Consider the following 24,823-nt stretch of genomic DNA (forward strand, 5'->3'; position numbering starts at 1 on the left):
CCTTACTGTCCCATCACTGAAAGCAGACGGGACAGAGCTGAGCAGCAGTTATCTGGGCGAGCTCTGGTGGGGGGAGTGAGTGGGGTGGGTCACAAGAGTCCAATTAAGACTGATCCTCGAGCTGCAGTTCATAGGCGGCTGCTGCCATCTTTGAATCAGAGAGGAGATGACAAAGAGAGCGCTGAAACCATGCGTGCTTTAGTGAATGATGCCTGGCTCAATAAAAACTATATGAATGCTCTATGTATACGCATGAATTCAAAAGTGGGCCATTTTTTACTTATTAACGATTTTTTATGCGTGTTTGTAAACGAATTTAAGTTGTCGTACAAATTGCCCGCAGTGTGAACATTTTATATTGCTTTGGCTCCATCTAGTGGCCGTACTGAGCAATGCGCTATGTCCAGCTGAAGACAGAGCAGTTTCAGCGCTATTTTTAAGTAGGTTAGGTGTAAATCAAGGCAATTATTAATAAAGTACTAACAAAAAAAAAACAAAAAAAAACTGAACCAGTTATTTAATTTGAGTTGTATTTTCTTGAACAGTTTAGGTCAGTTGCCACAGAGACAATATGTGACAGCAATGCACAATGCCGTGTTTGGCTGTAACCAGTAGTGTAGTGGTCCCTCGTGAAGTGGGTATACTCTCAATTTCTTGTTTTTAAAAACAAAAAAAGAAGTAGCACAGAAAACCATTGTTTCAGAAAAAGTGACATCTCAGACTACTTCAGTTTACCCCAAAAATCCATCAGTGTATTTGCTCATTGTCACATAATTTCTGCTCTTCAGTTTTAGGATGGGTTATAAAATGACTAAACCAGTAGCCTACTGGCACACAGACTAGTGAGAGACTGGCCAATAGACATAGATACATATATCTTTTTTATGTCTAAAGTTAACGCAGCTGATGGCTAACTGCACCACAGGTAACCTTAGCTAAGCTGCTGGACCATAGGTATGTGTGTAGGGATGTTTGTAATAGTAAAAGCAACATCACAGGGGGTTTAGAAGTAGGTGTACTCAATGCTGACATAAAAAGAAGTGGGTATACAGAGTATACCCGCATATACCCTGGACTACACCATAGGCTGTAACCAAACAAAGTACATGAGCACCAACTCCTCATACTAGTTGTTGAGCACGGTGGTGGAGAGCTAATGATTTGGGCTTGTTGTGCAGCACATGGATACTTTGCAGTCATTGAGTTTCTGTTTACCAAATATTCCAAAATCATGTGTGAAGCCATTTGTCCAAGAGTTTGGCTAAAATTATTCAACAAGACAATGATCCAAAGTACAGTAGCATCAGAATGGCTGAAGAAGAAAGTGTTGCAGTGGTCCCATTAAAGTCTAGACCTGAACTTGAATAAATGCCAAAACAAGACCTTGAGAGAGCTATGGAAAAAGAAAATAGTAAAAAACTTTAATAGACTGAGGTGCAATGTAAAGAAAAGTAAACTAATATCCTGCCCAACCATGTGAGATACTGAGAAAACAAAGCTTTAAGCAGTTGTTGCTAAATGTGGTTTCGATTGGAGGTCTGTTTTTATTTAAATAATGGTGTACTTTGTTTTTTTACATTGCTTGTATTCATTCTATCTATGCTTTTTAAGATATGAAATGCAGAAATTATTAATATGTATAAAAAAAAAAAACTAATTACAAAATGTAACTGTGAGTTAGCATCTTTTGTTCTCTTTTAAATGTGATTTAGTCAGTTACTGGTAAAATTGTTATCTATGAAAGGTGAGAAACCAAAACTCTGCTGGTTCTGTCTTTAAACCTAGTGGCAGGCTCATTCTCACTGAAATGGGATGCAAAACAGCTGTGGCTTGCTTGGAAATAATTAAACCACATTAGTTAAAGAATAGAGATGCGAAGAGAATATGACAGAGAAACTTTACTTTTTGTTTTTATAGTTTTGATCTTCAGGTATGATCCTGTCAGGCTCTCCTTATAAGGCAAGATTATAATATGTTGATGTTAAAATTGTCAATCTTTTCTCCCTGTCTCTTGACTAACTCGGCCTCTTTAAATGATTAACCTGCTGAGGATTTCTGTTTGGTTCTGTTACCCTCAACAGACAAGAAGTTACTCAGGAAACGCTTGGCTTTCCACTTTATCTTAGTCAGAGATGTGCTGACTTCTTTTGTTCTCATTTTTTCTGAGTGTGGTCAAACACTAGTGATGGATAGCTTTTTGATCTGTTATGCAGACATTCCTTTCCTGTCTGAGGACAAGCTTTGTTTGAGGTTTGCATGACGAGACAGAGGATGGGAGGGGGGCAAAGGCTCTGCATGAGCTGGTTTAAAGCAGTGAGGATCTCACACTGGCCTCATATCTTAAGAGCAGAACTGGCTGCGGCATTTTCTTACCACATCGATTCAGATACTGACCCAAAGATCATAAAATTAGGATATTTTAAAAGGGGTCCAGACTCTGGGGACATCAGATCCAGCTTATCATCATGGATGCCAGGAGAAACAAGCAGAACCTGTGGAGGCTTTATGAGAAGGAGGTGCCACACAGCAGGTTTTGGTAAGTTTTATAACAACATTAAACCTTTCTCTCGCTATGATTCTTATTGTTTAGCAGACATTTAAATACAGTAATTTATTGAAAATTTTCAAACAATCATCATTACTGGATACGAGTAAATACTGAGTGGAAATGGGGCATCATCTCATCTCATCTCATCTCAGCTCATCTCAGCTCATCTCATCTCATCATCCTTCCATTAAATCCCATTAAGTAAAGAATTTGTAGTTTTTGTGTTCATTCACTCTCCATATATCCACTCCACCAAACAGAAGAAATTCAGAAACTTCTAGAAAAGTCTTCCAAGTCAAAGAGAATTAAACTGCATGTATTATATTGTATAATTAACATTAAAGTCACCATGTAGTTTAAATTAGCATTAATTTTTCAAATAACATTTAAAATGACAAATTTTCTAAATTTAACCACTTTCTCTTCTTACCCCACATAACTTTACCCAAACTCTCTCAGATGCAGCCACCTCTTAAAAGTCCCTTTTTAGCAAATTACTTTCCATTTATTACTTAATTACTTTATGGCTTCTCTGGCTGAATGTGAGAAATGATGTAAAGGACTTCTCATCCATGTCCTGAAAGACCTGGGAAAAAGAATTTGCACCGTGGGACATGTGACTTATTGTTCATGTCTATGGTTTCCCTGGGCAACAGGCCCACACAGAGTGATCTGTGTGAGAAACAACACTCTCATTTTGCCTAGCACACCCCCCCAATTCTGTCTTAATCCTTCATTAGTAATTCCTTTCACTAAAATAAAAAACCACAAAAAACAAAAAAACTTTTGTCATTTCATTTAAGTCAGAGGCGTATTGTGGCTGTGTTGCCACATGGGGGCTCTACATTCATTCAACAAACATTCTTTTGACAGACATCAGATACTTGGTGGCCTTATTGAACAATTAAAAGAGACTAAAACTAAAAAAAAAAAAAAAAAAAAAAAAAAAAAGAAGATGGTGCTTTGACATGTAATTGTCTCTAAATATGAGTACATACTGTATGTTGGCAAATTATTCAATTTCTGCAATTACATTTTCTTTTTAATATTGTGTTACTGTCAGTGATCCAGCTTGTGGTACCAGTCCTGCTGAGAAACTCAACCCAGAGCACCTGCACCTCCTGAGAAAAGCATTCATTGGCCCAAAAGCTGGAAAAGTGACCCAGGCAAACAGGCTAAAAAGCAGAAATGAAGAGACTGGAATAAAGCTGAAAGAATTTCAGGAGATATTGAGGTCTGTGATTGGTCCAAATATTGATGACTCATGGGCCGAGAGATTCTTCAGTGAGGTAAAGAAAATGGAGATTAGTCTTTTTAAGTCTCCGACCAGCAATTTACATTAAATACAACAGAGGGATAACAATACAGAGTCCCATAGTATAGTTCTGGTATAAAGTCAACATGGTATAAAAACCAGATGAAGGGTTTCTTTGTGTTTTCATACAAAGGTAGATATCAGCTGCACCGGACAAATAAGGTGGCAACAGCTGTGCTCCTACTTGCTTCTGGAGTACACTGAAAGACAACGTGCCTTCATTCCTACAGCCGCTCTGCTGGACGCCCAGCCTCAGTTCAGACACTGCTCTCACAACAAGGTAAATATTGTCAAACAAAACCTTTATTGAAAAACAGCATACAATTTTTACCATAATGTGGGTAAAATTGTACCCAGTTCATCTAAACTAATGCGTCCGTGGTATAGAATGAAAATTAAGAAGAAAAAATATAAGAAGGAAAAGGCAGAAATTGGAAGGAAATAATCTAAGCACCTTGAATATGACGTTTCTGCAAAGGAAAGAAAGTTGAATAAACTACAAATAATTAGTCACATGACAGGTACAAACAGAGGCAGTTGGTTTATTATTGTTAGACATTTTATATTAATAGACACTTCTGTAAATGTGCCACAGTTAGCTTAGTGGCCAAATTCAGTCAGTATTGCACTGACTGTAAGTCACTAACACTTACTGCTAGTGACCAGCAGACTTCACTAACTAAACTAGCTTTAAGCTGAATCACAAAGTTTATCAGTGTTTATTCAGTATTACTTACCTTCTAATTTCATCATCACATTTCATCATTCGTCATCACATTTAGTGATTTTATAAATTTTGCATCCTCTTCATAAAATATAACTAGTTTTAACAGACAAATATTATCTAGCATGTAGGCAGTTTGTGAGATGATGTTTTATAGAGTCTTGTTATGATCAAGAATGTTGTATTTTGATGTGGAGCAAGATGTATGTTACATTATATACTGCATTCAGTAACACTTGGGCATTGAGGGTTTGTCAAGGTAAAGCTCAGTTTACACTAAATGTTTGACTGTCTATTCTTAGGCTGACACCAGCGGGGATCCAGATGTGAGGGGTGGTCTGTACCTTCCACAAGCCTCCATTCTGGCCTCAGCCTAGCTCTGTAGCTTCAAACATACAAAGATGCAAACTATAGTTACTTGGTGAATAAAATCCTACATTAGCAAATTATCTGAAATTCCTAAAGACCACTGGCTAACATTTGATATTTTATTTGAAGCATGATTGAATCAGGAAGATCAGGAAGATTTTAAAATATAGGAATTGCTTGTTAATGTGGTATATTAATGTAAGCCCGGTTGTAGCATGTTAGCTTAGATTAAAGAGTTTCTCTGTAGCAAGATTTAGGAAGTAAGAAGGGGCTTGTCTGAGGATTTGTTGCTCTAAGAACTATGAAATTTCAAAGATTCCACACGGCTTATTATTGCTTATTGTTTGACTGTTTGACAGAAGAAACTCTCTGATAGGAAAGAAGAACAAATTGTGATGGTATATTAATGAAAGATTAATCATTCTGCATGATCCATACCACATCTTGCAGCGGGAGCCAACTATCCGTGTCATCGCAGTTTCCCATCCTCCTCCACTCCGTTATATTAGTGTCAGTAAGGGTGGTCAGATAACTGTCTGGAGCAGCAACCTACACATCCTCAGAACTTTAATGGTGAGTATGTTGCTGCTTTCACATTCACAAAGGCTTCTCAACACACGCACATTTGTATTTAAACCAGCTTGCTGGAGACCCAGCAGAGGAAGTCGCCAACACGAGGAGGTTCAGAGGCTGGACCACTGATGCTGTGTACATGAGCAACATCCACAGGGTTGCCATTACAACTGACTGCAGAGATTTACACTTTGTCAACATCTCTCTGAGCAGTCTAACTGAGGATGTCCATCTCTTTGGTATGTTGCTTATAATCTTCATTTAAACTTGAATGTTTACAATTAAAAATGTCACAATAATAATTAACTTCATGCTTTGTTCAGGACTTCGTAACGTCCCAACTGCTCTTTGTTACTGGCATGATGTGCAGGTAGGACCATTATTTACTTAAAAAAAATAACACCTACACTTTGACAAGTAAATAATTCAGTCTAAGTTTGGTTGTTTTTTTTTCCCTTAAAGTGCCCAGATCAACCTCCTCTGCTGCTCCTGGGAGATGAAAAAGGAGGAGTCCACCTGCTGTGGTTTCTGAACACGTCAAAAGGCCTTTTCAAGAATCCATCCAAAAAAGAAAACAGCCCACAAAGGATCTTTTTCCCAGTAGGCTTGACCTCCAGTACTCCTCAAACCCATTTTCCGATTGTTGCATGGGTGGATGTATCTGCCAAGATACATCCACCCATGCAACAAAGTCTCTGGAAGTCTTTGTATAAGGAACAAAGAAAGAATAACTGTGATGCAGCTGTTAATTACACACATTTCTTACAACACTTTAATTTATCTTTTCAACTGTGTTTTTGAAAGGACCTTGATGAACATGGCGACATGGTCTCCTACCATCACATTCCCAAAATCCACCAGGAAGCGATCAACAGAGTGATGTTTGATCATGGTACTAACGTCATCATGACTTCATCAGAGAGTGACACCACATCTGTAGTCTTTATCAATATGTCGCTAAAGCAGGAACCTCACGTGTGGAAATTAAAGCAGGTAACTTCCATTTTTAGTAAGTAACAGATGCATGGATGCATCTTTGGGGTAATTGGCTATAGTGGTTACAACTGTTGCATTGATAGAAACACATAAAACCTGAAAGGACTTGACAGGACACTTTGTGGTCTAAAAGGACTTTTTATCAGCCTTTTATCAGAGAGTGCACTGAACTGATTATTAGTCACATGGATGTCAATGAGGTCTGGGTGACACTGACCTGAAAGAGCATGCAAAGTTACACAATTTAAATCTGTTGTAGAAAATGATTTATATGGCCTTGAGTTGGCTTGCAACAGAACAGGAGTATCTTTAGAAATATTTGGAATCTTGTTGCTTACTTGTAGTTTTTGTGGTTTTCAGCATGCAGTGGCAGGTGGTTTTACTGTTAAGAAGTGAGTAAGGCTGATCCACTAGACATTATTAAAGTGGGTGGGAAGCCTAAATAAACACAAGTTTATACTCCAGTTTACTGTCTGAACATTTTAACACTGTCGCCGCTCGTAAAAACTCCCTCACTGAAAACTTGCAAGACTGGTTAAGTTGACTGGTACTGTAAAGAGGCAGACCCATTACACTGCATTTTGTTTGTACATCCATCTAAACAAAGCATCATCCTCTCTATTTTGGTCTTTTTTTGTCTCATTTCAGGGTGTTAAGTGTTTTGACTACAATTCATCTCTACAGTTGTTGGTCACAGGAGGCAGTGACCAAACAGTAAGGTTGTGGACGCGGTACGTGACCTCCAGTCCTGTAGGTACACTGCTTGGCCACCGTGCCACTGTGTTAGATGTTGTAATCTACCAACCTGTCAGGCAGCTTCTCAGCTACTCCAGAGATTCTGTGAGTCTTTACATTCATAAGAAAGGTGCTGTCACAACGTTGGGGTTAAAACTAAACTTCCACCTAAGTTGTAATTAATTCATCTGTTGTGTATTTTCTTGTCAGGAGCTGCGAATTTGGGACATCTCTGCACATCTCTGCTTGAAAACTCTTCACTTACATTTTCCATGCTTGCAGCCAGGTCGTATCCCAGAGCATGGGAACTTCCCATTCCTGTTGCTGAGCCCCCCTCTTCCTGAGGAGACACAGCCTCATTTAGTGGTGGCCTGCAAAGACTACCTGGCATACCTCACTCTGGCTGAAACAAGAAGAGGAGGAGGTGGTTGGTTAACAGATGAAGGAAGGGAATTTGGAATTCATTGCACCCCATCACTCTCGTGTGCTCTGTTCAACCCCACTCTTCACCAGGTGGTGACCGGACACGTCGACTCATCTTTGTCTCTGTGGGATGTGGAGACAGGAAGGAGACGTCTCCTTATTGTAAATGCACACGGAGAGGAGACACTCACCTGCATGGAGCTGGACTCCTCCCACAGAAGGCTGGTCACTGGGGCTCGTAATGGCACTATTAAGGTTTTAATACTGCATCTTATTACTGACAACATCTACAGGAGTATTGAGCATTTGTTGCACCATTGTTTGCTTCACATCTCTGAAAGAGTTCAAATCAGTATTAAATATGCAAAAATGTGTGTTGACTCCTTTTGAGCAGGTATGGAATTTACTTAATGGCCTTAATTTGCACAAGTTGGAACCTGTCACGAACTCGGAGGTTACTGGACTGGCCTGTCTCCACGACAACCAGCTTCTTGCTGTGGGGTGGAGCCGGCAGGTCATTCAATACAACATTGCAGGAGACAAGGTAAAATCAAGGATGTTTTGAAGAATAATTCACTGCTTTCACTTGGATTTTTTTAAAATAAAAGCATCATGGAGCAGAGATGGCTGAAGAATATGTCTGCTTCACCGCAGGTGTGAATGGAATCAGCATGGCATGTGCTGTGGTGCACATGTTACTAAAACGTATCATCACTGGGAGTTTGCTTGTATATTGCTGCAATATAGTAAAGTGACTCAGGTTTGCAAAACAAGAAAATATATATTTATTCATCAATTCATGCTAAATGTCTGCAGCATTCAGTTCAGGGTTTTGGAGCCCATCCCAGCCACCGCTTGGCTACAGGCAAGCTCCGGCATGAGCAGGTCAATGGTCAAACACAGTGATAAATAGGCAGGCGGCCATTTACATTTACACATTGTCACTTTTCACTCAGATTATATTAACTGCTGGTTTTGTACCAAAAGCCTTGTAAATCTTTCTGAAATGGAAGATGAAAGGGTAATCTGGGGATAATTTTAATTTAAATGATTTATGTAGAGTATATTGTTTTCAAAAAGCAGGTCTATTTTCATGTCTTATAGGGGTGTATTTTCAACCAGTTTAACAATGTAAAGCCTTACTGGTCATCACTGGAATTAACTCACTTACATTGTCACAGTACATAATGTTAGAATCAGTTGAAGTCAGAATATATTCCAGATTTCATTAAGTGGTGTTACTGGAATTGCTCCCTTAATGTTGTAAGAGCTTTATAGTTTTCTCACTTTCCAAAATAATCAAGCCGTTATCATGAGAATATTAACTTTGTTATGCATGGTACATGTGTTAAATGTGTTAAATATGTTAAATGTGAAGGATTTTTTTTTCATTCATCAGTGCTAGCTACATATTTGGAAAAAGAAAGAATAATTGTTTCTGAAAGGAAAGTTCAAATGATAGTTAAAGTAAATCTATTGTTGAACAACAGTATAAAATTTGATGTTCAAAGAAATAGAATTAAGTGTGGTGTTTAAACTTTGATGCTAGTCATGGTCTGGAAGGCGAATGACAGCACAAGTGAACTTAAATGAGAATGAAAATCAGACTGATAAACTGAATGAAAAATGAAAGAGGTAGTTTGTTGCATCATAGACAAAATGAAGTGTCAGGGTAGCAGGAGACAGCGCAAGTTACAAGAAAGAAAGTGAACAGGGTGCGTTAGAGCTCCTATATAATTTTGCTTAACCTTCATATTTACAAAGAGGGAGTCAAAATGTTGAATTGAGGGCACAAAGGACCTCCCATTGGCCAAAACTAGATTGTTCTGATTAAAATATTCTACAGAAGCTTTTGAAAAGGGGCTCTATTATGCTTTTTCTTTAGTTTTCTGAGCTTTCTACAGTGTTAAAGTGTTGAATACTCATCAGAAATATGAGTGGCGCTGTTTTTATCACCTAAACACATTTGAATTTTCCAGCACATTATAAGTTCAGTTGTAGAGTTGTAGAGAGTTTTTTCTACATCCAAACTTTAGTGATGTCCTGGGGGAGAGACTCAGTGATTGGTCATCTTCTTTAGGTTGTGCACGTTCATGAGAAGAAAGCCACACCCACCATCACTGCTCAGTATAATTACTCCTCGCAGTTGACCAATCAGACGCAGCCCGCAGGCAGGATACAGGGTGGAGTTTTCTCTATTAGATTTTTTCTGGCAGAGGCTGATTTGAGAGGATCAAAACAAAATGAATGAAGAGTTTTGAGAACAATGCATGATTATTTCTTTCCCCTCTGGACTTGCATATTAAAATAAATTAAACTTAAATGTTCATAAAAGAGCCACTTTAATGACTGATTGATGATTGGATTTTGTATAAATGTATATGGCGATGACATATCAATATTTTATTAATGTCGCAGTTATTGTCAGTATAACACTGTATTCTTAGTCAGGATGTTAAAATAAGTCTCCAGCCATAATTGCAGATATTTTTACTATTTTACAAGTTCTGCCCCGCATGTTGAAAGAGAGACGAGCCCCACATAAACAGCTGCCCCCACAGCGGCAAATCCAGTACAAACTCAAAACAGTGTTTTTCTAAAGAATGCTGACAATTTAAGCCTCTGAAGAGATATTTTTTCCAAGAGTTATGCCAAACCCATATCCTTCATCTCCAATCAGTTCACACTTTTTAGTAAAACCTCACATTGTTCCATTTACTCTTGACAAATCCTTGTCTTCTCAGTACGTGGGCAGAAACATACCTTTATTTTTACTGGCACATCATTATATATTAAAGTCAGAAAATGCTGTCTATGGTTTCATAGCTCAGATTTTTGTGTTTCCTTCTTTTACCACTTAAACTGTCACAACAATCTGCTCTGTGGTCGTATTCATTCCTTAAAGAGGACAGAAACATGCAGTATTTTATGCTTCCCCATCAGTCTGTTCTTTTCTTCTTTTAAATAAAGAATGACTTGACATCAGCAAATGGTATAAATGACAGATTTGTACATGTACCTGCTGAGATCAAAGACATGTGCAACAGTATTTTTAATGTCCACCTGCTGAGCTTCCAGATGGTCCATCATAAAGAGCTCACCACAGTATGGGAGCCCAGAGGTGTAAACAAAATCAGCACACTGGAGGAGGAAACGGAGCTGCGTTCCACAGGGCAACACAAACAATTCCTTTTATTTTTCAGAACCACAAATGCTTCACAACACAAGGATTCTCCCTTGTAAACTGTTACATCTAACAACACCTGAATATAATGTTTATTTCTTTTTTCCTTAATAATGAAATCTGTGCTGTGCCTCCAGGACTTGAAAGTGAGAGCTGACAATTCTTGGAAGTCCAGTAGTGTTCACAAATCAGACATCTTGGCCGTGTGTCAGTGCTCCTCTTTGGGAGTTGTCGCAACAGCAAGTTATGATGGAGAGATCATTATCTGGAGAATGGAGACTAAAGGAAAGATTTTGCACCTTCAGAGGGAAACACAGGAACGGTAAGAGGATGCCAGCAGGTTTAGATAGGCTGATTCTTTATATAAGATCAGTTAATACTGTATGTTCAAAGGCTTTTCATTAATCATAGATAACACTGACCACATCTGATCAAACTCAGCATGTCTTAAGTGTTTGCATGATTAAACTGTTATCCATCAATAGCTTTGATCATGGGATTAGCTCATCCTGCATACTTTTGATGCCTCTGATTAGATTTAGTAGAACAGAGGCAAATCTTGGAAAAACAGTGTGTCAAACACTTCCTGTATGCATCCTGCTTTATTAGTGTTGGTTGATCATGGCAATAAAGTGAAAAGATTATCTTATCTTATTCCAGTGACCAGTACCTGCCTACAGTCCTTGGCACAGAAAGCTCATCATACAGTATCACTGCATCCTAACACTCTTTATTCATGACTTTAACCCTCTATGGCATGGTGTTGCCCTCAGGCAACAAACCACTATTTTGGCCCACACACCGCCCCTCTAAATTTTTCAATTCAAAACATCACATAAAAAGTCTCATGATAAGTTTGAGACCAATGAAATTTGAGCTGGGTGTGGCTTTGACCTTTTATTTTGGGGTGAAACAGTCCATTTTGGGAACACAGTCGACACACTGCCAGAAGAAGGTAAGATGAATCTAACTTTTTGACATGTTTATATATATATATATATATATATATATATATATATATATATATATATATATATATACACAACATAGTCTGGAGCGTAAGAAAGGTCGTCCCAGTTCCACAACTGCTGCGGAGTACGAGGAAAAGAGGTGAAGAAGACCCACTACACCTATTCCGGTCCATGATGTGCGTCTGGATGCCACAGCCCACTGGATGGTAATGGATGAAAAGGAAGGGAGATGCAAGGTACCAGGATGCATAGGTACACCTAAAGCCAAGTGCCAAAAATGGGATGGCCACCTCTGTTTCACATCCACCAGCAACTGCTTCAAGAAGTTCCATACAGAGTGACACAGACTCTGCTTTGTACAAAAGAGAAACACAGTACCACACAAGAGCACACATACAGAAACAAACACACACTGCAGATAATCTCTGATGCACTAATTGATAAATCATTTGTGGCAATTTGTTTAAATGAAAGTTGTTGCAATTATTGATGTTGAAATAAAACTTTTTCTAAAGGATTTATTTCTTTTTTGTTCTTCATTCCACTAATTAAATAATATAAAAAAAACCATGGCATTTTAGTACCCTCATAGCATGTTGTTGCCCTGAGGCAACAAACCAAAATCTGGTGGGGGGGCAGGGGGGGCACAGATTTTCTGACTGATATATTATAAGGACTCCCCCAAGCTCCCAAACTAGGGTGGAATATTTTTTTCCTCATGAAATAAAAAGTCATGCCATAGAGGGTTAAGACATTTAAGATCCACAAAATTTAACTTTATTTTTTTTAGCCCCTCATCATATTCATGTCAGTTTTTTATCAGTCATTAATTATATTCAAACTAGAAATGAGAAAGCAAAAATAAGTTCTAAAGGTTTGTAGTGTTTTAATTGAATACAATTTAAAGTTTACTTTAAATTATTTTTCCAGCGAGAAGTCATGCAGACTAAAGGGACAAAGGTCATACTTTTAACACCTGCAAGAAATTCTAATTCATTATATGCTGTTTATTCCTCCTGAGAGAATGCCAAATTATGTTTGCATAACTATTTGTTTTTGTGTGTCTGTTTATGTGGGATTGTGCAGAATCAATTTAAAAAAACTTAGTGTAGTGATGAGGTTTGAAGATAAAAACTGCAGATCTGAATTACTGCCTTAGAAAACTGTGAAATACGATACTGGCTTGGTGGAGGATTGTTTCAGAAAGATACCTGACCTCAAGCAATCAGACAAATAATGCAACCTAGAAAATAGCAATAATGGTATCATCAGGTGTGCAAGCAAAGTATTGGTTTTTGTCAGGTATACAATGTTAAAACTAAGCATCATTTTCTGTATAGTGACTTTTTTTTTGGCATCAAAGAACCTTAGTTAGATAACCATGTTTGTATTGCAAGTCTGTAAGCACAATTTTCCAGTTCTAGCTGAAATTTGGTGGTTACCAATTTTGTCTGAACGAAATCTCTAGTGGGTACACCCATTCATATTTTTTTTTCATCTCTTTCTGCATGTGTGCATCTAGTGTGGCACTCCCTGTGGACAGCCTCCTGTTCCTTCAGTATCGAGCGGGAAACAGAAAGTTAAGAAACAAGGGTGTCCTGGTGTCATCACAGGCTGGTCGTCTGTGCTTTTGGAGCATCACTGGAGACAAACATAACTATGGTGAGTGACTATTAGGAAAATGGGCTTTATGTTCATTAATTTTAAAAGAAATAGTTGCAGCAGGGGAATCAAGTTAGAATAATAATCATACTGTATGAACAGTTGACAAGCAGCTGGTAGCTTTAATGATCCTCCGCCTATAAGATGGATTAACATACAGCACAAGCACAAGCAGTTAGGCTGAACTGTTGTCTTGGCCTCCCGCCGGTACCATTCCTGGCAGGCCACAACTATGTCTCTTTCCAGATCCCATCTGTGTTTAGTGGTGTGGGATTCAAGCGCTGTGACCGCTGCATATGTGTACGAGCTTGCATGGGTGTGTTTGTGCATGTGTACGTGAACCGCTGCGCCATTGCGCGTCTATATAGGTCTGTATATTTTTTCAGCAGATAGGAATTCCAGATCATGACAGAACAAGAAGACATGTGATATAAAAGAGAGTGGTAAAGTATAGAAGTTTTGTCTCATATCTGTCATTTCAGGACTCTTGAAATTGTCACAAAATCGGGATTGCTTGTGTGCAACTCAAAGTGAACAAGCAACTGTTAAATGTCAGAGAATACTTCAGAGGATAGCTAAAAACAATCACATGAGCCCTGTTTGGTTTCTGTGCCTTTTTGCCAGGTCAGTTCTATGCACCAGACCGGCCAGGAGAATATGTGCTCACCCTGAGCTCAGATCAGACTAAAAACAACATCCTGGTCTCGGGTGACACAACAGGCTGCCTTCAGATCTGGGACATTTCTATGTATGCACTAGACACCCAACATGAAGTAAGCTGGTAAATGAAAATAAAACCAAACTGTACATTATAACACCCCCAAATATTGATTAGGTTCTGTTTCCATACAGTCTACTTGTGAACGACCTCCCCTGCTGCAGTGTTGGAGATCTCATAAAAGGCCGCTGGTATGTGTAGAAGTCCTGGAGATAGCTGGCAGACATTTCATCCTCACAGCATCAGATGATGGTTTTGCTGGGCTGTGGTCTAAGGACGGCTGTCACGTGGGTTATTTTGGACAGGAAGTGTTGTGGAATATTACTGATCCAGCTACTTTCTCCAGGTGAGGAAAACGACTGGTTTCAATTGTAATAAAACTTATCAGTTTACTTAAAGTGGTAGAAAAATTGGAAAAAGATTGATTATGGAAAGAGCCATCTCACATACATACATAAAATAATTATGTTTGAATTTATGTGACAGATTTTTTGTTATTTGTCTCCTTAAATAGTAGTAGATCATTTCCCCCATTCATGCATTTTCTGTTCCCACTTAATCCCCTCCATTCTGGGTTTTATAGATAATTGGAGTGCTTTTTGGGGAAAGCCTGGTCTTATTAGGAGAGATGGCATCCATCCCACGTTGGATGGAGCCGCTCTCTTATCTAGCAATATGGACTCTTTTATTAGTCAGCTAAATTGACAACTCAGGGTTGGGACCAGGAGGCAGAATTGTAGTCCTACACACTTTTCTGCAGCTTCCCACCTGCCGCCGCCCACCCAAAACCCCATTCCGACCTTATACAACTTCCCAGCAGTAAGAATTAAACAACACAAAAACACTTCTGGGGTTAATCGTGAAAACCTCATAAAAATAAAAACAATGGATCTAATAAAATCTGAAAATAAGACAATAAAGTGTGGCCTACTGAATATTAGATCCCTCCCAAATAAGTCTTTATTAGTCAATGACTTGATAGGTGATCACCACATTGATTTATTCTGTCTTACGGAAACCTGGTTACAGCAAGAGGATTATGTTAGTATTAATGAAGCTACGCCAGCTAACTATTTAAACTTTCACATTCCTAGAACTACAGGCAGAGGAGGAGGTGTTGCAGCTATTTTTAAGTCAGAATTTTTAATTTAATCCTAAGCACAAAACTAACTATAAATCCTTTGAATTCCTGACATTAAATTTATCTCATCCAAAATGGAATTCAGAGAAACCGCTCCTTTTAGCATTAGTGTATCGCCCACCTGGACCTTACTCCGAGTTTCTGACCGAATTCTCTGATCTCTTGTCTGAGTTAGTGTTGAGTACTGATAAAGTCATTGTAATAGGTGATTTTAATATTCATGTTGACGTTGAAAATGATAGTTTAAACATTTCCTTTAGCTCTATTCTAAACTCAATTGGGTTTTCACAAAATGTCAATGGAGCCACTCACTCTCATGGTCACACTCTTGATCTTGTTCTAACATATGGTATTGAGACTGATAGGCTCAAAGTATTTCCTCAAAACCCTGTCTTGTCCGATCACTTCTTATTAACCTTTGAATTCACTTTATTTGATTACTCACTGACCAAAAATAAATTCTACTATAGTAGATGTTTATCAGACAATAATATTACAAAATTTAAACAATCAATTGAATCAATTTTTTCACATCTACCATGTGTTAGCATGACCGAGAGTCCCCCTTTAAGCCTTACTCCTGCTCAGATTGATCAACATGCTGATACTATAACAGCTTCAATGCGTACAACCTTGGATAATGTTGCTCCCCTAAAGAAGAAGAAATTAGGTAAGATTATGAAGGCTCCCTGGTTTAATTCCCAGCTTCGAGCTCTAAAACAGGCATCAAGGCGTTTGGAAAACAGATGGCGTTCATCAGGACTAGAGGAGTCTCACTTAACCTGGAAAGAAAGTTTAAGCGTATACAAAAAAGCCTTACGTATGGCAAGAACAGCTTATTATTCATCATTGATAGAGGAAAACAAAAACAACCCTCGGTTTCTTTTCAGCACTGTAGCTAGGCTTACTAGGAGCCGGAGCGCTGTGGAGCCATGTATTCCTTTCTCACTTAGCTGTGATGATTTCATGTATTTTTTCAGGAATAAAATTGACACTATTAGAGATCAAATTGACAATACTCTTCCTTCTACCTATAATGTTGAGCCTGTTGTGGTCTCCGAAGCATCCTTAGAACCAGGATCTGACTTGTGTCTAAATAGTTTCTGTCCTGTCCAACCCTCTGAATTAACTAAAATAATAGCTTCATCTAAACCATCCACCTGTATCTTAGACCCTCTCCCAACGAGCCTCTTTAAGGACATTTTCCCTTTAATTAATACATCACTACTAAATCTTATCAATATGTCTTTAGTGACAGGATATGTACCACAATCATTTAAAACTGCTGTAATCAAGCCTTTACTTAAAAAGCAATCTCTGGATCCAGAGGTGATAGCAAATTATAGACCTATATCTAATCTCCCGTTTATGTCCAAAATTCTGGAGAAAATAGTTTCAGCTCAGCTACATGCCCACCTGAGCAGAAATAATTTATGCGAGGAGTTTCAGTCAGGATTTAGAGCTCATCATAGTACTGAGACAGCATTGGTGAAAGTTACTAATGACCTTCTTATGGCCCCAGACAAAGGATAAGACTGAAGTAATTCTCGTTGGATCTGAAACACTCAGAGCTAAATTTTCCAGTTTTGTAATGAACCTGGATGGCATTACTTTAGCTTCCAGTGCTACAGTGAGAAACCTTGGAGTAATATTTGACCCTGACCTGTCCTTTGGCCCACATATTGAGCAGGTTACTAAAACAGCCTTCTTTCATTTACGTAATATAGCCAAAATTAGGGACATTCTGTCTCGGAGTGATGCAGAAAAACTGGTTCACGCTTTTGTTACTTCGAGACTAGATTACTGTAACTCTCTATTACTGGGCTGTCCTAAATATGCCCTGAAAAGCCTTCAGCTGATCCAGAATTCTGCAGCCAGAGTCCTGACCAGAACCAGCATGAGAGATCATATTTCTCCAGTTTTAGCCTCTCTTCATTGGCTGCCTGTTGAATCTAGAATAGAATTTAAAATCCTTCTCCTTACATATAAAGCCCTCCACAACCAGGCACCACTATATATCAAAGACCTCATTGTTCCTTATATACCAAGTAGAGTACTTCGTTCGCAGACTGCAGGCTTACTTGTGGTTCCTAGAGTCTCAAAGAGCCGAGCAGGAGGCAGAGCCTTTGGTTATCAGGCCCCTCTCTTATGGAATAAGCTCCCAGTTAGTGTTAGGGAAGCAGACACCCTCCCCACCTTTAAGACTAGGCTGAAGACTTATCTTTTTGATAAGTCCTATAGCTAGGGATGGTTAGCATCCCTTAGTTATGCTGCTATAGGTTTAGACTGCTGAGGGACATTTCCTGATACACTGAGCTTCTTTCTTTTTCTCTTTATCCCCCCCCATAACAGTGTTGCATCATTAACATGTATGTCTCCTGTCTCAGCAGGTCTCCCTGGCCGGGAGTAGCAGTTCCTGTTGTCTGTTGTCTTTCTGTCCTCTTCCCCCCACACAGCAGAGGCAGATGGCTGCCTGTCCTGAGCTGGGTTCTGCCGGAGGTTTCCTTCCTGTTAAAAGGGAGTTTTTTCCTTCCCACTGTTGCCAGTGTGCTTGCTCAGGATGGGAGATTGAGTTGGACTCAACTCAATCTGTTGGTTTCCTTATATAGGCTGTTATGAATTGGCCTTCATTATGTTTTCCCCTCTGTCTGTAAAGCGTCTTGAGATGGCATTGCCGTGATTTGACGCTATATAAATAAAGTTGAATTGAATTGAATTGGATGGGTCACCAGTCCATCACAGGTAAATTATACCAGTAGTTTAATAAAACAAGGACTATTGGTTTGTTAAATAAAATCATAGCTTACACAACGTAAATCTTTTGAACATTTTCTCCAAGAAAAGAAAGAAAAAGATTCTAACTTTTTGCTTTGCTAAGTCTTTAATTTTATGCTCAATGGTGTTTCTGATGCACGTTAAGACAACCTGGACCATAAAGAGGAAATCTGTCTGGAATATTTTGTTTAGGGAGGTGAAAAGTGTATTCAAATAAAAGGAAACCCACTGGGAAGCATAATGATGAGCTCGATGTAGGTTTCTGTGGTCTGAAAATTAAGGGCATACTGAAAGATTTATTCAGTAAAAATCTATGTGATTATTCACGGACAATGTAACCTTGAAGTCTGAATCTTTGAAGAAAAGGGTGATAATGAAAACATGCAGCTTAATTTCCTTTCTGTCAGTTATGTAGCTCCCCAGTACTGATTTTAAGTTAGAAATCTGTGTAATTTCTAACTTAAGCCAAAACATGGCAACTTTCAGATCTTTGTACTTTAAAAAAAAAAAAAAATCAACAAAGATGCAAGTTAGAATTCCAGTTTAATGAAAAGCATGAAATCACAGATATGAGCTACAACAATCTAGTTTCAGAGGTTTTAAATAAATGAAGTTTGTGAAACTTGTTTTTTTTTTAAACAATGCTGTTTCTTGCAAAGATTGCATTATTTGGTTCTGATGCCCTCAGGAAGCAGCCGAACAACCTCAGAGAGGCCACGTTGGAGAGGACTGAATGTGACAAACTCAGATTCTGTGAGGCCAAAAGTCAAGTATCTGACCCCAACAGCAAGGGTCAAACTTCGCTGCAGGAATGTTGTTCTGAAGGTAACCATTCAGTGCAGACAGCTGTTTTTATGTCCTGCAGACTCACTCAATTAGATTCTCTGTGGTCCATTCCTGTCCCCAACACATGTATGTTCACTGGGAATGTCCCTACCAATAGTTATCATTTTCATCTGAACCTTCCTACGCTCAGATATGGGTGTGTAGTTGCTGCTGGGGAATATAATGTAAAGAAAGGTTAAATGGTGCAGGTCAGGACTGCCTTCCAAGGTAATCACACCTGATACTCTGATTCAATCATGTCCAATTTCACCACTTTATGAAGGGAATAGTCAAAGCATTCCTCACATTTTTCTCTTCTCAAGTTTGAAGCTCAGCTCTGGAACATTTGGGCATCGTTCTGCCTCAATTTTTTTAAGTGTGTGAGTGTATATGCAAGAAATTTCCGACACTTTCCTCCTAGTGTCTGCTTGTTAATCAGAACTTGCCAAGCTAAACAATTAGCTGTGCTTTCTGTGCAACCACACTTCGGTGGACACAGACAGACACACACATTTATTCACTTATTTTTTTCTCTTTTTATCCACTTCAGCTTCCTCCTCGAGCTCTGCAGAAAGTGATCATGAGCAACCACAGCAACCCATGGTAACCTTCAAAAGACACAGTCAGCATTTGATGAAAACTGTGATTTGCCGTTCTCACCTCTGTGGATCCGTCTGTGTGTGTCAGTATGTGTGTGACGACGTTTGCCAGACAGCAGTCATGAATCATCAGAAGAGGCGTCTTTTCAACAGCTCAAACCACAGAGATGCAGCTGACTGACTGTTTTCAACTCATCAACATATGCAGGTCATACTGGTAAATTTCTTCCTGATTTTCCCTTTGCTGGCATTAAGCTTACATAACCTGTGTTGTCATATCTGCATATATTTATAGATATTGTCTTTTAATTTCATGAAACATATGCACACCTACATTTGACCAGCAATTTCATCCATATAATTAAAATATATGACTAACATGCACATCCACCAATAATTTCCTTTGAATAACGTTTACCTTTACTCAAATAAAGTCATACTTTGAGTGAGCAGTCATCAAAGTATAAACCATCTAAAGTTTGCTAATCTTATTTGCATTAGGTAATCATAGTCATTATTGTTCCTGAGCAAAGCTACAGTAATAATCGACACATTTGGCTCAAGACAAACAAATATTCTGAGGCAAGCTGTAAAGCATAAAAGTCGAAATATAAGATTTGGAGCAGCTTTCTGTCATTGATCATATTAAAACGTTCTTGAAGGCAGTGTTAGGCCTAAAAAACTGAAACTGAACTGAGAGTGGACTTTTTAACAGAATGATGATGGTGCTAAGCACACTAACCTATCCACTGCAGAATGGCTCAGAAGAGGGAAATGGAGGGTTGGAATGGCCAAGTCAAATCCCACATTTGGATTCTGTTTCAATGTCCGGTGGCGGGGAATTGAAATTACGTGGACATCCAAGAAAAGTGGTTCAACATGGTGAGCAACGTGGGCTAACTCTAAATAGAAATGATTGTGTAAGTGGTATTTGTATGTTGATGTAGTGAACCTTTCCCTACCAGTATAATGCACCTATATTTGAACATTTCTGTCAGCATACCATTATCCTGTCATTGTAAAATTATGCTGATATGTCTTTTGCTGCAATAGTTTCTAATCATCCCTCTGATATTCAAGTAGACACTTTTTTCTCTCTCTCCCTCTCTTTCTGGTCATGTGACTATCTGGTCTAGATTTGTGAACATCCAACAGTAGTTAGCATAAAAATACTGGGAAGCACATACTGGGCTAAATAAAGCTAAATCAATCGTAAAGGAATGTGACAGAGCAGCTTGCTGCTTCAGTTCCAGAGCTGTGGCTGCAACACCCCACAGTAGGACCAAACTTATCCAGAAAATATGACTGATGGGAGGGGATAATGAGAGAGGTGAACAGGAAAAGAAACAAATGCAGCCATTCTATTTGAGATTCATCTGATGAGAAAACCTGTTTTTTCCTCTTTTTTTGTGTCATCTGTTGATTATTGTATATTTTATCACCCACTGTCTGATGTTCCACCCTCTGTTTCCCTTTCTTCTGAAAGCCTCCTCATTTTGATAATGTGTGTTTACAGCCAGAGTGTGCAGTAGTGAAATCAATCTTTCCTGTAGCTGTGAGTTCACTGAGCACTTGGGGGATAAACTGACCTTCACTGACAAAAATCTACTTTTTTTTCATTAAAAGTTCAGGTTTTCATGTTTCTTTAAATAAATGTGTTCATTCTCCAAGAGGATTTATCCAGAATCCACACAGTTTGGTATCAGAATCTGACTGGCAGCATGAAGCTTAAAGCACAAAGACGAAGATTCTCACATTATCTTTGTTTTTCTAAATTCCCTTTCAGTATATGACGTTTTCCCAAAACTGTAAATTGAAAATGTCCGTCTGTGTATGTTATATTGATGTTATATTGGGTGAGTTTTCACTCAGCATGAGAATGTAATACACAGTCACATCAAGAATTATATTTTTCTCCACCAGGTCTTCCTCTTGCTTTCAGCTTTTTTTTTTTCACTCCACACAGATTTTCCCTAAATTTAGTGCATCTCTAGCAATAGTCTTGATATTTCACATTTAAGACATTAACAATTATTTTAGTTGAGCAGAATAATTGAAAATGTGGATTTATAGCTAGCCCAGTAATAGTTTGGTTTTTATTTTATGTTATATTTTTTAGAGTTGAGGAATTTACCTGTAAATGTCAAATGAAGGACAGTTTTTCCCCACTGTGTTTATATTGTATGACTTGTGAAACATTCTTTATATATATATATATATATATATATATATATATTTATATATAGGGATTTACATTACAAACAGCTGTTTCTGTAGCCTACATCACTGCCACTGAATAAAAGTGATAAAAATTGAACAAAAAACAAATGGCATTTTCAGTGCTTCTCCCTGTGTGTGTTGTATCCTGCACAATATAAATGTGACAACCCTGTGGTTGTGTTACCTTAGAAGAAAAACACTGTACGTTGTAACCAGTCGTCTTATTAACCTGCATGGTTAGTTACTGTAAATTCGACTGATATTTAACATTAAGGATGTTCCAGTTTAGCCTTTGCTTAAGAAAACAGAAAAGGAAGCTACAAATTAGCTCTGAACATGAAATGAAATTGTCATGAAAAGTAAGTACTTTTTTGGTTTGGTCTGTTGTTTCTTTCTTGTGATGACGTTTCTGGACAATAAATTTGATACCCTTGAACCCATCAGTCATTCACACCACCATCATTCTTGCTGGTGGCAAAAACTTGTGAAGCCACAGCTAACATGGCCGAAACTGACAGAAACATTGCAGCCAGTCTGCACTACCAACATCCACCACCACAGAACATTCAGTCACCTTCATTAACCAGCAATGCAAACACTGGAGGGAAGGAGAGTGAAGTGTCTTGCAGATTGACTGGGGGAGTGGGATTTGAACCACCTGAGCTACTGCCACCCCAATGGTCCCACATTTGTAAAGAAAATGCATTTGAGTTTAGCACCAAACTACAGTTCATAGAACAAGCAGTTTGTTCATGTAACAAACTGTGCTGCTCATCCTCCAAATGCATTTTTAATAAACATGGCACCATTTGAAAGTTAAATCAGAATGATTTCCAACAATATATTTCCAAAAAACATTGTTACATCAAAGAAATAATCTGCAAAAAAACACTCATTTTACTGCAGCCCCTACATTGTTGTCCTTAATGCTTAGCTATGTCAATATAATTTCAAAAACTTTTTTAACTTCTATTAGATAAACTGATTTGTTAAAGCTTGTTTGTTAAAGTATGATTTGACTTCTCCTGAATACATTACAGAGCTATTCCAACCAGTCTAAGCAAAAACCAGTCTGTACTTATCATCACAGCTCTGCTAAACCCCACAGACTGTTGACGCAGGACTCAGTGCCCTACTTTTATATGTTGTCCTTAGATATTTGATTTTTGAAACTTTTTTTTTCCCTCATGTTCTTTCTCATCCTTAAAGAACTGGGTTATTCTAAGTGCTGATCTGGATGTTTAAGTGGGGGAGGAAGCAGAGACTTCAGTTTGTTTTTTTCCAGTATAAATGCAATCTGACACAGCTGGAACAAACCAAGTTAATCAGACAGCTTCTTGGCCCATCACAGATCATTAAGTCACCAATACATTATTAAATTCCATCAAATTATATTTTTATTTGTCAGGCTTATCTTGTCAGGTCTCATTTGAGCCAGTGGTATCATATTATTGGATTACATTTGAGAAAAAAAAGTCATTTTAACCATTTTTGTAGAGTAGATAACAAACAAAATAAAGCCTCATGTAAAAGCTTTTTTTTTTTTTTTTTTTTCTTTTGAGAAGGATTACAAACCAGTAGAAACTTAAAGTGGAAAACTGATCTTGATGTAATTGTTTTTGTAGTTGTGGTTTACAGAGAATTAAAAACATAAAATTAGATGGCAGTCTCCCACTTTGCCTGTGGGCATGTAGACAAATCAGAGACTCCCATGCCACTGAATAAATGGGCGGTTAATGCTACTTCTCACTACTTTCCATCATCAGCGACATCTTCACTCAGCCTGTTTTCTCTTCGGAGATGGTAAAACACCCTGAAGAACTATTCCCATTGACACGTAATTCTGTCAGAGCTCCAAACACACTCACTCACACACACCCAAGGAGATGACAGATGTTCAAAAACACCACAATAACAACAGAATCAGGCTACGAAATACCCTGTGAAAATTCCATTTCTTCACAAAAGAGCTGCAAGAAAAGACATGGGCACCAATGATCTTTTTTTTTTGCAGGTATCTGGTGGGGATTTGCTTATGAAAAAGTGACCTGTAATACATTGGGAAATGCTATTTTTGGCTGCGTTTCCTCATCTGAAGTTGTGCAAGAACTATTTTTTCTTTAGCTCCGCTGCAGCCTTTTAGTCTGTGTGCTCCTATGAGTATCAGCGTGACAGGGAAAAAAGTAAGGGATTCATGTGTGGGAACTGCAGCAGGAAGGAAAGTGCAGCTGGGAATTTTTTGCCTGGAGCAAGACAGACTGGAGATCTGTGCAAGTGAGGCAAAAGAGAAGGAGAGGGCTAGAAAAGATGAGAACGGAGCAAAGAGGATGAAAGTTTAATGCAGGGATGATAAGAAGCATGGGATGGCAGCAGAGGGAAAGAAGATTTGATGAAGCTGGAGGAGAAGAGAAAGGGGACTGAAGAAGGAAAAGCAAGCAGGAGGCAAGAAGATGACAAGATTCCCGGGGGGAACAGAAAGAACATCAAGGCAAGTCGTGCACTCCTGCCAGCTTAACAAGTTTCTACACAAACACCTGTAAATCTGCAAAGACATACTTGCAATCATTCTGCCAGAGAAAACAAGAGGAAGGGAGCCAACCTCTGCACATAACAATGAAAACTGGGCTTGATCACACACACACAGACACACACACATTGCATCAGAGCGGACTTGCCAACGGACAGTTTCTTTCAGATTTGCTGTGATAAGAAGAGCATTGTGTTCACCTCTTCCTCCTCCTTCTATGGACTTTGGTTACCTCTCTGAGTGTGTGAGTGTCTCTTCACCCTGATTACATTCTCTCTCAATCTGCTAACCTGTGATTTGATGCTTGTGTACATACTTTGACGTACACACCCACAGTGTTCACTCGATAAATACACATTTGCTCCTCCTCTGTGCAGCAGGTCCCTGGAAGCAGCCAAACTGTCAGTGGCTACTGCTAACACATGTTCACTCTCAGCTCAGCTCCTTCTTCAGTTGCTGCTAAAAGAAGAGGAGGCGGGGGAGGAGGAGGAGAAGAGAAAGTGAGGTTGGAACGAACA

The 24,823-nt window shown here is 38.7% G+C and overlaps 1 protein-coding gene across 1 annotated transcript; it reads left to right on the top strand.

Annotated features, from left to right (window-relative positions):
• Positions 1-2,465: 2,465 nt before the first annotated feature.
• LOC306771428 (cilia- and flagella-associated protein 337) lies at positions 2,466-24,809 on the top strand (the record flags this gene model as incomplete). Its single annotated transcript, XM_079260593.1, has 16 exons — positions 2,466-2,536; positions 3,612-3,837; positions 3,997-4,143; positions 5,407-5,529; positions 5,597-5,768; positions 5,853-5,899; positions 5,992-6,129; positions 6,334-6,522; positions 7,174-7,365; positions 7,471-7,938; positions 8,078-8,227; positions 11,005-11,189; positions 13,361-13,500; positions 14,125-14,273; positions 14,353-14,564; positions 24,686-24,809. 16 exons carry the CDS (start codon positions 2,466-2,468, stop codon positions 24,807-24,809), a joined length of 2,733 nt encoding a protein of 910 aa, XP_079116719.1.
• Positions 24,810-24,823: the final 14 nt, after the last annotated feature.

The sequence above is a fragment of the Telmatherina bonti genome (genome assembly GCF_933228915.1).
Source record: "Telmatherina bonti genome assembly, chromosome: 21".
Lineage (NCBI taxonomy): Eukaryota > Metazoa > Chordata > Actinopteri > Atheriniformes > Telmatherinidae > Telmatherina > Telmatherina bonti.